General features: G+C 41.2%; 2 protein-coding genes across 5 annotated transcripts in view; both read left to right on the forward strand.

Annotated features, from left to right (window-relative positions):
* The first annotated feature begins 172 nt into the window (after positions 1-172).
* On the forward strand, positions 173-8,640 carry zgc:158398 (uncharacterized protein LOC568894 homolog). 4 transcript variants are annotated; one of them, XM_063187258.1, is made up of 7 exons: positions 173-339; positions 831-994; positions 2,322-2,559; positions 3,394-3,538; positions 5,579-5,735; positions 6,308-6,448; positions 7,518-8,637. In XM_063187258.1, the coding sequence occupies exons 2-7, from the start codon at positions 836-838 to the stop codon at positions 7,536-7,538; spliced, it is 861 nt and encodes a 286-aa protein (XP_063043328.1). In that variant the 5' UTR covers positions 173-339; positions 831-835; the 3' UTR covers positions 7,539-8,637. The 4 variants fall into 4 exon arrangements, with proteins under 4 accessions (XP_063043328.1, XP_063043329.1, XP_063043327.1 ...); XM_063187259.1 differs by having other exon boundaries at positions 204-220; XM_063187257.1 differs by lacking the exon at positions 173-339 and adding an exon at positions 358-731 and having other exon boundaries at positions 7,490-8,640.
* A 1,350-nt stretch (positions 8,641-9,990) lies between these two features.
* The window catches only part of morc2 (MORC family CW-type zinc finger 2), a 30,931-nt gene continuing 26,742 nt past the window's right edge, over positions 9,991-14,179 (forward strand). The window contains exons 1-5 of the mRNA XM_063187254.1: positions 9,991-10,074; positions 10,446-10,590; positions 11,776-11,957; positions 13,550-13,603; positions 13,956-13,990. Of these exons, the coding sequence (XP_063043324.1) occupies positions 11,890-11,957; positions 13,550-13,603; positions 13,956-13,990 (157 nt within the window). The 5' untranslated portion in view covers positions 9,991-10,074; positions 10,446-10,590; positions 11,776-11,889. The remainder of the gene's footprint in view (positions 10,075-10,445; positions 10,591-11,775; positions 11,958-13,549; positions 13,604-13,955; positions 13,991-14,179) is intronic.

Consider the following 14,179-nt stretch of genomic DNA (forward strand, 5'->3'; position numbering starts at 1 on the left):
AACTTTTATTTTAGTAGTTTACGTTTAACCCGGAAGTTAGTAATTTTCCTGCTGTGGTCAATGTTTTTCCTGGTTTCTCAACACAGCGAGAGAGCAAGCCGGTAGGTGGCGGTATGCGCAACTAAAGCGTAACCCGCCATTAACTCAATGAAGAAGAAGAAGAAGAAGCGAGAGAGCAAGATAACTGTATTGTCTATAGCTTATGTTTGAAATGGAAACGGTATACGGTTTCCCTCAGTACTTCAACCCTTAAAATGTGCAATAAGATAAAATGATCGACAGATCAGAGAAGATATTCCGTTGTTTATGGTGTAGCTGTGATCTTCACCTGCCCGCATGGTACAGTAACGACTAGACAATGACTTATGTGAAAACATATGGTATACATTGTTTCTATTGTAGGTGGAGTTTGTCTACGATCAGAAAGACGGTGCCTGCTATTTCCTCTACCATTAAACGCGTTGTTTTCCTTTCATGTTCTGTCATCATCTGTCATTTTCTGTCAGATGCAACAATAACTCGGGCTTGAGCTTTGTTTGCTACTGTGGCAGTCGCTCCACCCTCTCTTGTCAAACGAGTTCGACAGCCTTGTAGCTGGCTTAGAAGTGTTCAAAGTCTACTTTGCCATTTTACCTGACGTGTTTATAGATTAGCACTCAGCAGTGACTGATGTTGTTAAAACATGGACGAAACAACGCCGCAGCAAATACCGACGCCTTCTCCTCAACCAGGTTCACATGAATGACATGATGTAACCCATCTCGTCTTCGTTTTTTAATGTGTGTTCGACTTAACTTAACATGTCTGTGTTTGTTGTGTGCTCCGTGTAGAGAGCATGGGCAAGTGGACACCCATGAGCAATCTCCGGAGCTACCTGGAGCATCATCCGCCAGCGGTGATCTTCTACCTGTGTATGGTCGTGATGTCCATGACCTTCATCGGTTTTGGGTTCTACACGCAGACCAGTCGTGTAAAGAACCCAGACGTCGTGCCAGTAAGTTATCAGGATAGGCCATTTGCAGTGGAGAAATTAAATGTTGTCTATAATTTCTGTCAAATATTTTACAAGTTACAATACGTAGGCTATATGAAAAGTGCAACATGACTAAACATGACATGAAATTAGTGTACATTTGTGTTGTATTTCAAAAAGTTAATTCATCCCGTGGCTGCAGCGGAGATATTGACTTGTGATTTGTGAGTTCGACTTGAGTCCGCCTTGACCTCAGACTTGACAATATCAGGAATGACTTGGACTTGTACACTATTGAATCGAGACTTGACTAGGACTTGGACAATTTTAGCTTGCACTGACTTGCACTGTCATGACAGGTCTAATTGTAAAATTTTTGCATGTGAAAATATTGCATGAAAAAATGAAGATTTAAAGGTGACATATTAAACCCCTTCATTCACCAGTTAGAATTGGTCTATGGGTTACACAGATTAACCAGTACCAGTTAGGCCTACTATTTTTGTTTGAATGCAACTGGCAAAGGGGGACATGCATAGCAGTGTGGCAAAATGTAGTTGTCAAGATTGTGCGTAAAATACATGGCAACTTGTTAAGGACTTGGACTTGGATGGGACTTGGACTTGGCTTTGGTACGACATGGACTTGGCTTTGGAACGACTTGGACTTGGTCAAATGTGTCTTAAAGGGGTATACCACTATTTTGGGGCTTAATACAGTTAAAATCGTTGGCCAGGGTTTATAAAGGTGGTAAAGTGTCTTATTTTTCATGTAAGCCGTTGTCTTGCTTTAAGACAAGTTAAAAGAGGGAGCATGTCGCTAAGCTAGTGAAAGTCAATGGATCCGTGTAGTATGCTACATGCTACAGTGATCCATTGACTTTCACTAGCTTAGCGACATGCTCCCTCTTTTAACTTGTCTTAAAGCAAGACAATGCTTAACATGAAAAGTAAGACACTTTACCACCTTTATAAAATCTAGCCAACGATTTTAACTGTATTAAGCCCCAAATTAGTGGCATATCCCTTTAACTTTAGACTTGACTCTGACTTGGTTGAAAGGACTTGAGTCCATTTGTCACTTGCAAATTACTGACTTGGTCCCGCCTCTGGGCTGCAGTCTGTTTAATTTAAGAAAGTGTGTATATTTTGATAGCGCTTTGAGACCACTTTAGTTGTGATATTGCCCTATATAAATACAGGTTGTATTGTATTGTATTGTATTTTATTGTAATGTATGGTATTGTAAAGTGCCAAAGTGAATGTTCTCAATGTAGCTTTCATAAACCCACATTGACATACTGCTAATGAAAAAATGAAGACATTTAAGTGAATCCTTATTGCTGCAGGACTGGAATCAGCTTCTGGGGTCCATCGCTAGTCTGCGTTTCTGCCTGCCCTCTAATGGGAGTGGAAGTGGTGACGTGGAGAATGCCGCTGCGCCAAAGGAGAAGAGCAATGGACAGCCAGGCGATCCCAAGATTATCCAGCGCTCTCTGCTAGTGCCTTTAGTGTTCACGGGAAACCCGGACGCAACAAACAACATTTTCAGTGCCACGTTGTTTGGACACCAAGTGGGTGTCAAAGGTATGGTGTATTTTTAACACGGTGGTCAAACTCATTTCTATCCCCATATTCATACTGTAGATGATTGTCTGCGAGATGTCCAACTTGACACTGGCTTTGAATCAGGACTGGACTGGGGCTGAAAAATAGCCCGGGCATTTTTGGCCTAGACCAGCTCCTCACATGGCACCCTGATTCTCTAAGATATTATCATTTGCTCAGTCCAGTGTCTATATTAAAGATGGATCAACGGACCAACCCATCTAGCTAGAGTGCCAGTCTCTGTTGAATTTAATTTCTTTTGTGCCAGTGCACCATCCTCTGGAAAGACAACTAGTCAGATGTCCTTCAACGTTTTAACATTCATCGTGTTGCTCCTCCAGTTGTTACTTCTAGCCTTGTGCCTCGTTGTGTCTGCTGCTCTGTTTTGCTTTAATGCAGAACAGAGCAACTTTTTCAAAAAATATTATATGGGATAGTGCTTTTATTGGGGATGTGTCAATAAAGATTATGACAGGAAGATACTGGAAGAGAGAAATGGGGTAGTGTTGGGAGAATGACCCAGGCCGGGATCTAGCAAGGCCATTTGTGGTTGGGTGCCTTAACGCGCAGCGCCACAGCACCCCCTCGCAGATCATCTTTTTGTTGGCTTTTCCCCATTTAGTATCCTAATTACAAATGAGAGAGTAATTATGTTTTTGTAACACATTGAACAGGAACATTTTGTATTGAGCTGTCATCATCATGATTAGCAAGCCTCACGCCAAAAGATTGGACTCTGTAAAATAGGGACATGGGGAAGGGATTGATAAGCAGCCACAATGACCATTGCTGTGTTTTTGTGTTCAATTGCAGGTGAAGCTGGAAAGCAATTGTTCAACATGAGCTTGATCTCCTACCCTCAGACGCAAACGTCTAGTTCCAAACAAGACGGCTCCTCTGATAAACGACTGACCTGCCTTCAACTCAGAGCTCCAGAGTCCATGCTGCCCAAATCACCGTAATTGACTACTTTATATTGTATCCTGTTTTCAAAAGCAATACCAAAGGGGTCATTCCACGCCAAATCAACAAGAGCCCGCACACTTAGGTCTCAAATAATTCTGGAAATATTACCAAGTGTACCCATGGTACTTAAGAGAAGCACTGTAAATTTATTTGAATGTAAGCTGTATACTCTCCGTGTTACAGCCAATTTTACTGAGGGAGGGAGGTGCCCATTTTGTTCACACTCTTTTTTTTGTCAAAGTTCACAAGCCCGTAGCTCAACAACCAAACAATGTAGGAAGCTCAAATTTGGCATGCTGGTACATAGATAGGAATAGTTTGTTGCAAAACTGTCAGTTTTGGTCTGTATGATCCTGCATCGTCATGGCATTCCCTCAAAGATGATACAAATTGTACTGGAGTTTTTGGCTGTGCTCTGTTTAGGCCTTCAGAAGACATATTTGTGCCCAACATAGCCTCATGATTTTTCCCCCTTGTAGATACAAGTAGAAACACTCCCATAAAAATCTATAAATAGAAAGGAAACCCCATCAGTGTTTGACCAGAAGACCTCACAAGTCTGAAAAATCATTTTGGGTGTCATTTTCAGAGCTCCAGAACCCCTTGTGGGATTGTCCACAGATTTTTATTTTATTTTTTTCTTCATTCTCCATGAATTCTTCTTTTTAAAAATGCAAATGAGACTTGTCTTATGTGATGTTTTCTTTTGTAATTTCGAACCTGAACATGGCCAGCATGCACATTGAGGGCAATATGTTTTCTATGCGTTTCTTCCGCTGCCATCTGCTGGTCAAAAAAAGTAACAACATGACTCCTTGTGCCTGACCTACTGTATCTTTTGGTGTGCGAACCTGCTCCCACATTGAACGCTCCTGAAATCATTGAAATTGAAAGGGATACCTGCACCCCTGCACAGGGACTCTCGGGTGATCATGTCTGGGCAAAATTTGAATTTGATTATTTAGTCTTTACATATTAAATGTTATCGAAATCATGTTGCTCTCTTTTTGCATTTTGCCCATGTTCAGGGTGGAAATTACAAAAGAAAACATCACATAAGACAAGTCTCATTGGCATTTTTAAAAAGAAGACTTCATGGAGAATGAAGAAAAATATAAAATAAAAATCTGTGGACAATCCCACAAGGGGTTCTGGAGCTCTGAAAATGACACCCAAAATGATTTGTCAGACTTGTGAGGTCTTCTGGTCAAACACTGATGGGGTTTCCTTTCTATTTATAGATTTTTATGGGAGTGTTTCTACTTGTATCTACAAGGGGAAAAAATCATGAGGCTATGTTGGGCACAAATATGTCTTCTGAAGGCCTAAACAGAGCACAGCCAAAAACTCCAGTACAATTTGTATCATCTTTGAGGGGATGCTATGACGATGCAGGATCATACAGACCAAAACTGACAGTTTTGCAACAAACTATTCCTATCTATGTACCAGCATGCCAAATTTGAGCTTCCTACATGGTTTAGTTATTGAGCTACGGGCTTGTGAACTTTGACAAAAAAAAGAGTGTGAACAAAATGGACACCCCCCTCCCCCAGTAAAATTGGCTGTAACACGGAGAGTATACATCTTACATTCAAATAAATTTACAGTGCTTCTCTTAAGTACCATGGGTACACTTGGTAATATTTTCAGAATTTTTTGAGACCTAAGTGCGCAGGCTCTTGTTGATTTGGCATGGAATACCAAAGGCTGTAGTTGTGGACACATTACTGTTTTCCAAAAATAAATACCAAACGCTGTAGTTGTTTACATATTATACTGAATACACAACAAATTACCAGTACCTGAATCTGTACCTAAAACTGTACCTTAGAAGAGCAAAGCAATGTTGAAGTACCACAGCTACAGAAACCATATGGATTGGCTTCCCACAGGATTTAATGGTAGACCCATGAATTACCTCAACGTTTAGTTAAGGGTATGTCATTTGCAACAAAAGCAAGAGAGAAAATATATATGTCTAATAACATTTGATTTTGCTTTGTATTGTTTTGTGATTTTATTTCCCCAGGAGTCCAACGGATTGCCCATGGCGACAAGATGTGGCCAATGATCGTCTCAGCGTGAGGGCGGTGCCAATGGACAGGAGCAAGAATGTCCCATCGTCATTCCACTGCCTCACCTTAGAGTTCACTCCAGACGATGAGCTGACTCCCTTCCTGTCTCAGGTTTATATCCCATGTTACACATGACATTACATTGCATTGCATCACATAACATAACATCACATCACATTTAGCTTATGTTTTTTTTATCCACAGTGGATAAAGGACATAATTATCAATGTCCAATATGTGGAGGAAAAAATGAATATCACACACACAAAGTACAGTATACAGAAAAAGAGAGTTTAGTGCAGATCCAATGGTTGCAATGCAAGAAATGTGTGCACCTAAGAATAGCACTTATTTTAGAAATTTCAATACAGTAGTTGCTTGCTAATTAAAACTGAACGAAAAAAAAAAACATATATAAAAAAAATCTAAAGAAGTAAACAACTAGACCTGGAAGGTCTGTTGATGACTGAACATGACTTTGGACATTGACATTCTAAAAAGGATCTAAGTGTGCAGACATTTTGTGTTAAAATTTACTGTGATGGCAGTTACATACGGAGAGTATTCTTGATTCAAGCAGAATATCGCCAGTTTATTGTCATATTCCGTTTACATGTGTGGAAATAGCTGTGCTACGGGTATATGCGAAAAGTGCCACTCTATTCTTACTGTCTTCTTTTCAGGAGGAGAAGACCTTGGTGGGGCAACATTTGCTAATGGCCAGTGCTGCTCTGTTGGTCATCTGTGGTCTGCTCTGCTTCACTGCAAGTCTGCCCTGCTGTAGGTCCAGACGTTACCATGGAACTGATCTTGGTCTACAGAAGGTAAAAAAAAGAACAGTTTGTACAGATGTGGAAAATGCTGATTCATAAGTATCAGAGCCATAGAAGTAAGCGTTGGGCTAATCCCCTTGACCTGCATTTTCCATGTTTACACAAAGATGGCGGCTCATGGAGCCTTTGAAATGCAGATTGCCATTCACATAGTTCCAAAACACATGTAGTTCCAGGAATTGAGCATTGAACACAGAAAGTGCAGTGATGGTAAGCGTAATTCATTTAAATTCATGTTTACATCATCTTTGCCTGTTATCTAGTGGTTTTGTGTTTCTCTCGTGAAAAGAAAGCTGCTGCTTAGAATTATTTGCATATACATGAATCATGTCGCCAACTGACCCCAGTTGTAACAACTATGAATTCCATGGCTCTGATAAGCATTATGACAAGTGAATATTGTGAATGGTGGGCGTTTGAGTAAGCAAAGAGGAAATGACAGGCTGTAAAAATGTGTCGGTCGCTTAACGTTTTTGCATACTTGTCCATTGTGGTGTGTAGTAAAACGTTTGCCTTCTTGTGCACAGTTGGCTTCTGTTTTTGCTATGTATAAGGATGTTGTGTCAAACAACTATGATCTGACCCTTGATGTGATGGCAGACATGAAAGAAACTTGCGTTGCAATACTGATTTTACTGATGACAGTTTTGCCAGCGTATTCACATTTTTCAAACCTAACCACAAAAGTGGCTTACATGCTTTGTATGGACTTTGATCACCACACCACGTTTGGCCACAATCCGACCTAAAAACACCTGGTAAACTTATTGAAATGTATGTGCATGTACAACTGACTCGCATGAAAGCCCATGCATTGATGTGCTTATATTGTATTGTGGATTTGCACAAAGCGCCTGTAAACGAGTAGAACGTTATGTGCATGCGCATGTGCAAATGACCTGCATGACAGCACATGGCTTGATGGCAGTACCACATTTGGTCACAGTCCTAAAGCCCTGTAAACAAGTAGAACGTTATATGCATGTACCAATGACTCTCATGAAAGCTTGCATGAATATGGTGTGTTCACAGGATATGTAATATGGGTTTTAATCCCCAGGAGCCCCTTCTGGAGTCATGACTCTGCTTGCTTGGGATCCACAAATCTTCCAGAACTGAGGTCATTCCTTTTATATAAAAAAGGAGAGGGATGAGAAGATGTGTCTTTGCCATTCCATGGAATTTTTCAACATTGGACTGAGGGGGAGCAGAAAAGTTTGGACTGTGTGTACACAATGGACATCTCTCTTTGGACCAAACAAAGGAACATGACATGGGTCCAGCAGTGTGTAATGTTGTAAGGTGTTGGGGTCTGTTTATTCTGCTAAGAGACCTGACAGGCACCAAGTGTCAGGGCGAGTACTGTATCTTCACACATGCTATAGAGCTCCATGAAAAAGGACCTTAGCCATGAAGGCCAACGAAACCTCATCTGACCAGGACATTTTCCTCAAGGGGAAAAAAAAGATATTTGTGTGTGTTATAAATGTAATAATGTAATTATTGTTGCTGTCATGGATGTTTCTGTGGCAATGTCTGCTGCCTATTCCTGAATTGAACGAGTTGAGGGTTTTTTTTTTCATCTAATTTAATTTGTTAACAAATGAATTGGAGGCTGCTCACTAAATGTAACTGAAATGTAACTGTTACTCGTAAAAAGTGAATGGACCTTTCTTACCACAGACTTTTTTTTTTAATTAAAAGTTTAATTTAAATCATAAACCTTGTGGAGTTGGCCACAAAATGGACTTGTGCTTTAAAAGACAAGACAGGAAACACCTTTCATAGACACATTTGGTTCCTCTTGTTCGCTGTTGCGACCAGGGCTGAACATCATTCTAGTTCAGTGATTCTCTTCCCTCTCAGCTGTCACCTTCTCAGCGCCCCCCTAGGGCTTCATAACGCCCCATGGTGAGACTGTAGAGCCCCTATTGAGAAACACTACTCTGGTTCCTCTCCTGTAGCCTCCAGGAACACGAGAGGTTTCCCTGCTGTCGAGCTGCGCAGAGCAGCTTTTTGTGTCCCCAACCCCCTCCCTCCCTCCGTCAATATCCTGATTGCAAATGTGGACAACTTCTTCTGAAATCAGGTTTTTTTCCTCAAGATATTGAAAAGAAATGTTGATCATTGACATCAGGCCTCACATCACGAAGGTGGAGGGAAGGAGGCATTGACATGGGGAAAGGATCACTGGGTCTCAACCTTTTTTGAATAAACACCCCCTGGACCTCCCCTGGACCATCATACGTCTCCCAGCACTCCCTTTGCCTCATCATAGGCCAGCCAACGCCCGCCTTATTATTAATAATAAAATGGACTAATGTCCCCACTGGCAACTAAGTACCGCCCCCTCTCAGCTGTATCCTTCTCAACGCTCCCTGGGGGGGCTGTAGAGCCCTTGTTGAGGAACATCATACGGATAGACAGAGGGTAGACAGATAAGGCCTGAGGTTTCTGGGTGGGGTTCCAGGAAAAGGTTTTGTAACTTTCTCAGTGTTTGCTCGGTGCAAATGGTTGGAATACTCAAATGGTTATTGTTGTCGAGCCAAGTACCACAAGACTCTTCACTTAGGATGTTTAGTGTTCGTCCAGTGTGTGTTGACATATCTGGAGCCCCTCCCCTAGACCTTGTAGTAGGCTACTGTTCAAAATATTGGTGCAAAAAATACAGCCGTGGGAAAACTGGAAAGACCACCTCGAAATTACCAGTTTTTCTCGTTTTATTTCTTATAGGCATGTGTTTCAATGAAGCAAGAAAGGAAGAAAAGAGTACAGCAAAAGAAAATAAATGATTGAATAATTAATGTTGTACATCAACAAATAAAATAAATAAATAAGCTAAACCATATTATCTGTTGACATCTCTTAACATTAGTAGGCCTACTATTAGCATTATTTTATGTATTCCAATGGGGCACTAACATAGACTATTGTTGTGATAGAGGGTGCACAGATAACACAGGGGGGGCCTTGGGTCAAGTTTGGAACCCCTGGCTGGCCTTGAACTGTGATTTCATTCCACAAAGACACGACAACCACTTCATGTCAACGACGTAAGTATATTTTTCGGTTTATGGTTTTACAATTTTTGTGTGTGTGTTTTTTTTTTTTATTTAGTCTTTGCTCTTGAAAACTTTTCTTTTATGCTGTGACGTCACGTTCCAGCAGGTTCGCCACCACCTTGGATCACACCCGTGGCGTGCAACTGGAGAGGCACGCGAGCCCACCACGTCATTTCTCACTTCTGAGGCAGATTGATTGCCTATGCATAAACTACCAACCCTGGGTTTGTGTCAGTGCCATTCGTCTAAACTAAACAAAATTATTTATAATGACTGTGTTGACTTCAACAACTGGAGTCTACTGGACCATCTTACTTTGCTGTTTCAAATGTCTATGGTTTGTTGAATGGCACTTCAGAAACGCATTTCCCGTTTTCTCTTTGAATGGCATGACTGCTACCCAACCAAAATCGTCCTTGCTAGCTAGAACCAATCTGACTGGATGATGTTCTTTGGTCGGGGGCGGGCATTTGCTTCCTTCTCGTTCTCGTGTGTTTTGCGCAGGAGCACTTGCAAGGAATGAACAGCATTGAAGAATTTTCGCGGCCTTAGGAGGTATTATTGTTTCTTGAGAGTATAATTTAAACAGCGGTGTACGCTTTTTCACACAGCCATGTTTGTTCTGTGGATGGGACGATGCATATTTGTATCACCGTTTTGGTTTGACTGATGTGTCTTTACACAGGTGTTTGTCCAAATAGCAGGCTAACATGTTTACTGGATGGCTAGTTAGCTAACGTTAATGTAATGTGTCGGCTACAAATTCTGTGTTCACATCCTTGACTATGATCGACATTAGCTTTAGTGATTACCTAACGTTTTACAAGTGACGTTCTTTTCTTACTATGCGACCTCAGAGGACACCTTTTGGCTAACTGTGCAATATGCAAAGCAATGGAAATCAGATTTTGTTCTCCTGTTTGCAGTGGACTTCACACGCTGAACTTCTGGCCTTTGTGGATAGCTAGCTCTACAGCTTTGGGTCAGTGTTACCTGCATTCCCGAGTCATCAAAGGTCCCATTGGTGCTATGTGGAAATAGAACTGCTGATAAGGTGAAGCCGTGCTGTAGGTAAGCAGACTTTCCTTTTTGTGCTGCTGTTGTATGTCAACTTGGTCAGTGGAAACATAACATTCATTTGCAGAATTGGGCATGGCTCCCCAGTACAGTATTGCTGATTTTCAAAACAACAGCAAAGCAATTAGACCAAAACAAGAAACCATCAGATATTTTGAGGCTTTCCTAATAATAGTAGTGATCTTACTACTAAGCACGACTAGGGTTTTTGCATATCTGGAAATGTCAGTAAAACTATGGGCTAACTTTGGCAGTGGTGTACCTCTTCATGCATGACATCACCGACAGGGTGCAGCCTCAATTTTTACAATTACAGAGAGGTGAAATGATTGGGTTACTGCCATCATACAGAAATGATGATGGTGGTGATGATGCAACTTAGTGCATGAGCTACCTTAGTGATTCGGATGCCCAGATATTTACCTGAGGCTCTTGTATCACACAATTGGTGATTAAAGGTTGAAACGTTTCAGGAAATGATTCTGCCAACATTTTGACATTTGAATGTGCAGTTGATTGAGTAACATTGACTGAGGCACCCTGAGCATGGTATTGTCCTGCTACACTGCTCCCTTGGGGCGCCATTTGGCAAGGCATGAATGCAATTTTGTTGTGTACAGTGTGCTGTGTTACAATAATAGACACTTGACCCATAGAGTGATGCAGGAGGTATGTTGTCATTAGCTGGTGAATTATTTGTCTTCTATGGTACTGCTCGTAGTTAGACAAGCCCTTCTCACTGATGTGTGTTTGATATGAACAGAACAACGTTTGTCCTTACTTGGGATATCTAATGAGATGGTGTCTTCATTGCATAACTGAATCGACCAATAATTTTACATTGAATTTAAAGATGAATCCTGCAAGATCGGTCTTATTTTGTTGTAATATGAAGTGACACCTTGACATGTAAGTTCAGAAGGCATTGGAACTGTTATCAAGCAAAGTGTGGACATTCTCACCAGTTATTTTGATTCTCTTAGACATGGGTTTGTTTTGGTGTGATAGGTGGTTTGTTATTACATGAAAATGAAAGGTAATAAAATGCACACCATTCCAAGGGTGCATATGAAAGAACAAGTCTGATTCAAACAGGTCTTGTCATGCCATCTTCATTTATAGACACAGGTTGGTCTGAATTTCCACAGCATCAAATGAATCCTGTTCTTCTGTTTGCAGGTGTTCTCATGAACGTTCCCATGCGGCAGCTCTGACTGATGCTTTGCCTCTCCGAATGAGAGAACCTGAAGGACCAGCCGTCTAAGAGTGTTGCAGAGTAACCAACCAAAAACCATGGCATATTCCATTTATGGCAGCCTTAACCGCGCTCAGCTCACCTTCGAGTACCTGCACACTAACTCGTAAGTCACCATCTGTCCCCCGGCGCACACACACACAACCATACCTCCATGGCTTGACATAAAAAATGTGCTTACTGCTATGGATTTCCAATGAGTCACTAATCCTGTTTTTACTATGCACAGTTTTGTTGATCTTCTGTTCTTTTTTAAAATATATACATTGTATACTTGGGGGGGTTTAAACCTTTTGCGATAGGACGAGTGGGGAGAGAGAGATGGGGAAGGATCTGCAAATTACCCGGGCCAGAATCGAACCTGGGTCGCTGGATAGTAACCCAGTGCCCTACCGTTAGGCCACGGCAGGGCTGTTGTCTGCCGTTTTTAATATCATCAAATTGTACACAGCTCAGACGTTTAAGTCTGAAACGGGAAGATCAGTGCTGTTAACACTGACGCAAGCTATCTCCAGTGATAACTTAAGTTCCACAGCCCCCGCGGCCCACTAGGCCAAAACTGAAAGTGTTCTACGGACCTCAAGGCCATGAGCACAGCTGCAGCACTATGGTTATGAATACCTGGGCTACACTGATGTGGCATTAAGTAGCTTGTGACCCTGAAATTGTTACTTGCCACACACAGCCAAGTTTTCCAGCCTTTGGCCGGTTGGCTGGTGCCAATCTCAAGCTCTGCATAACACTATCATAGGGGTGCTGTTGTGCGCTGAGCTAATTCAACACACAGTCAAGTTGCCCATGGGAACTCATTCCAACCTGCTTGATTTCTTATCCAATCAAACTTTCCCATTCGTGTCTTGTCTGCTCTCCACTACTCCCATCAAATAACCGTGCAAATGACCAATGGGTAGGGCCGCACAATTAATCGAAATTAATCGAAAATTGCAATTTTGGACGTGACGATGAAAAATTGTGCCTGTGACAATTTAATCATGATTGCTCAGGGGGGAATATTGTGATCTGCCTTTGGGCGTCCTTGAAGCCTGAACATGTTGACCGCTGGTATTTCTGGCCAAAATCTGTAGGCGCACCTAAACTATATGCTGTAGCCTTTTACATCATTATTACAATTCAGTTTTATTTTGTTCATCCCTCATATACATTTTTGGTTGTATTTCATTTTGTGATGACACTCTGTATAAAACTCAGTTGTTAATTGTTGTTTAATAAACCTGATTTTAACCCACATAATCGTGATAATAATTTTTCGCATAATCGTGCAGCCCAACCAATAGGTCTACTTGAAAAGAAATGCCAGTATAACTTGCAGCAACACCGATTGGCTTACTCATTACTGTTGCTTATCTTCACACTGTGTGATAATCCTTATGTGCCCTTTATTGTTTCTTGTAGGTTTACTTTCAGTTTGCTCAACATTTTCAAGTTTGTACTAAGTGTAAGCGTATGTTCTGCTAAGGTGTTTCCAAGTGTTGCTTTACTGAAGTGCAAAGCAATCCACTTCTCTGCCACAAACCTGACTCAATGTAGACCATACAAGGTCCACTCTGTGACACCCTCTTGTGTCGTGAACTTTGCTTTATAGTACAGGCTATGTTTTACACAGCATATAAAGCATATGTTATCTAACGAAATAACAAAATAAACCGAGTAAACTCTGTGTTTGTTTTTACCCATCAGGACAACTCACGAGTTCCTTTTTGGAGCATTGGCTGAGCTTGTTGACAACTCAAGGTAAAGTAATCCGGGTCATCATGACCTTTCACTTTATTGTTGTGGTTTTTCAGCAGGGTACCATATTATCCCTGCATGTTGCAATGACTGTCATTGATGTTAAATGACATGTGCATCGTTTTGTGGGGTTAACATGTTAGTCTTGGCAGATCCTAGACAGGAAGCTGCCCATGCTATAAGGCGCACATTAACGAGAACAGAATTCCATCAGATTGCAGAAAAAAACATTGATGTTTGGAGCATGAAAGAATAGAAGGATTTATTGCAGCCATGTAATTGCAACATTTATGTTAACATTTATGTAATGTCTGATTTTGTAGTTGATTAATTCAATATTTCTTCAACTGTATAGGGATGCAAATGCCACAAGAATCGACATATACACAGGTAAATCTGACATTTTGATTCTGTATTTTGAGTATTTTGGCAGTGTAATTAAATAAGTAGACATATTAAGTCTTCTAGTGCTAGTAGGTTTCGTTATGGTGTTCTTAATCGCTTCCAGACTTATGCTTTTTCGGACTATGATTACTGTGTATGTGTGCGCACGCACACTTTCTCACCTGAGCCCCGGGC

The sequence above is a fragment of the Engraulis encrasicolus genome, chromosome 21, assembly GCF_034702125.1.
Source record: "Engraulis encrasicolus isolate BLACKSEA-1 chromosome 21, IST_EnEncr_1.0, whole genome shotgun sequence".
Lineage (NCBI taxonomy): Eukaryota > Metazoa > Chordata > Actinopteri > Clupeiformes > Engraulidae > Engraulis > Engraulis encrasicolus.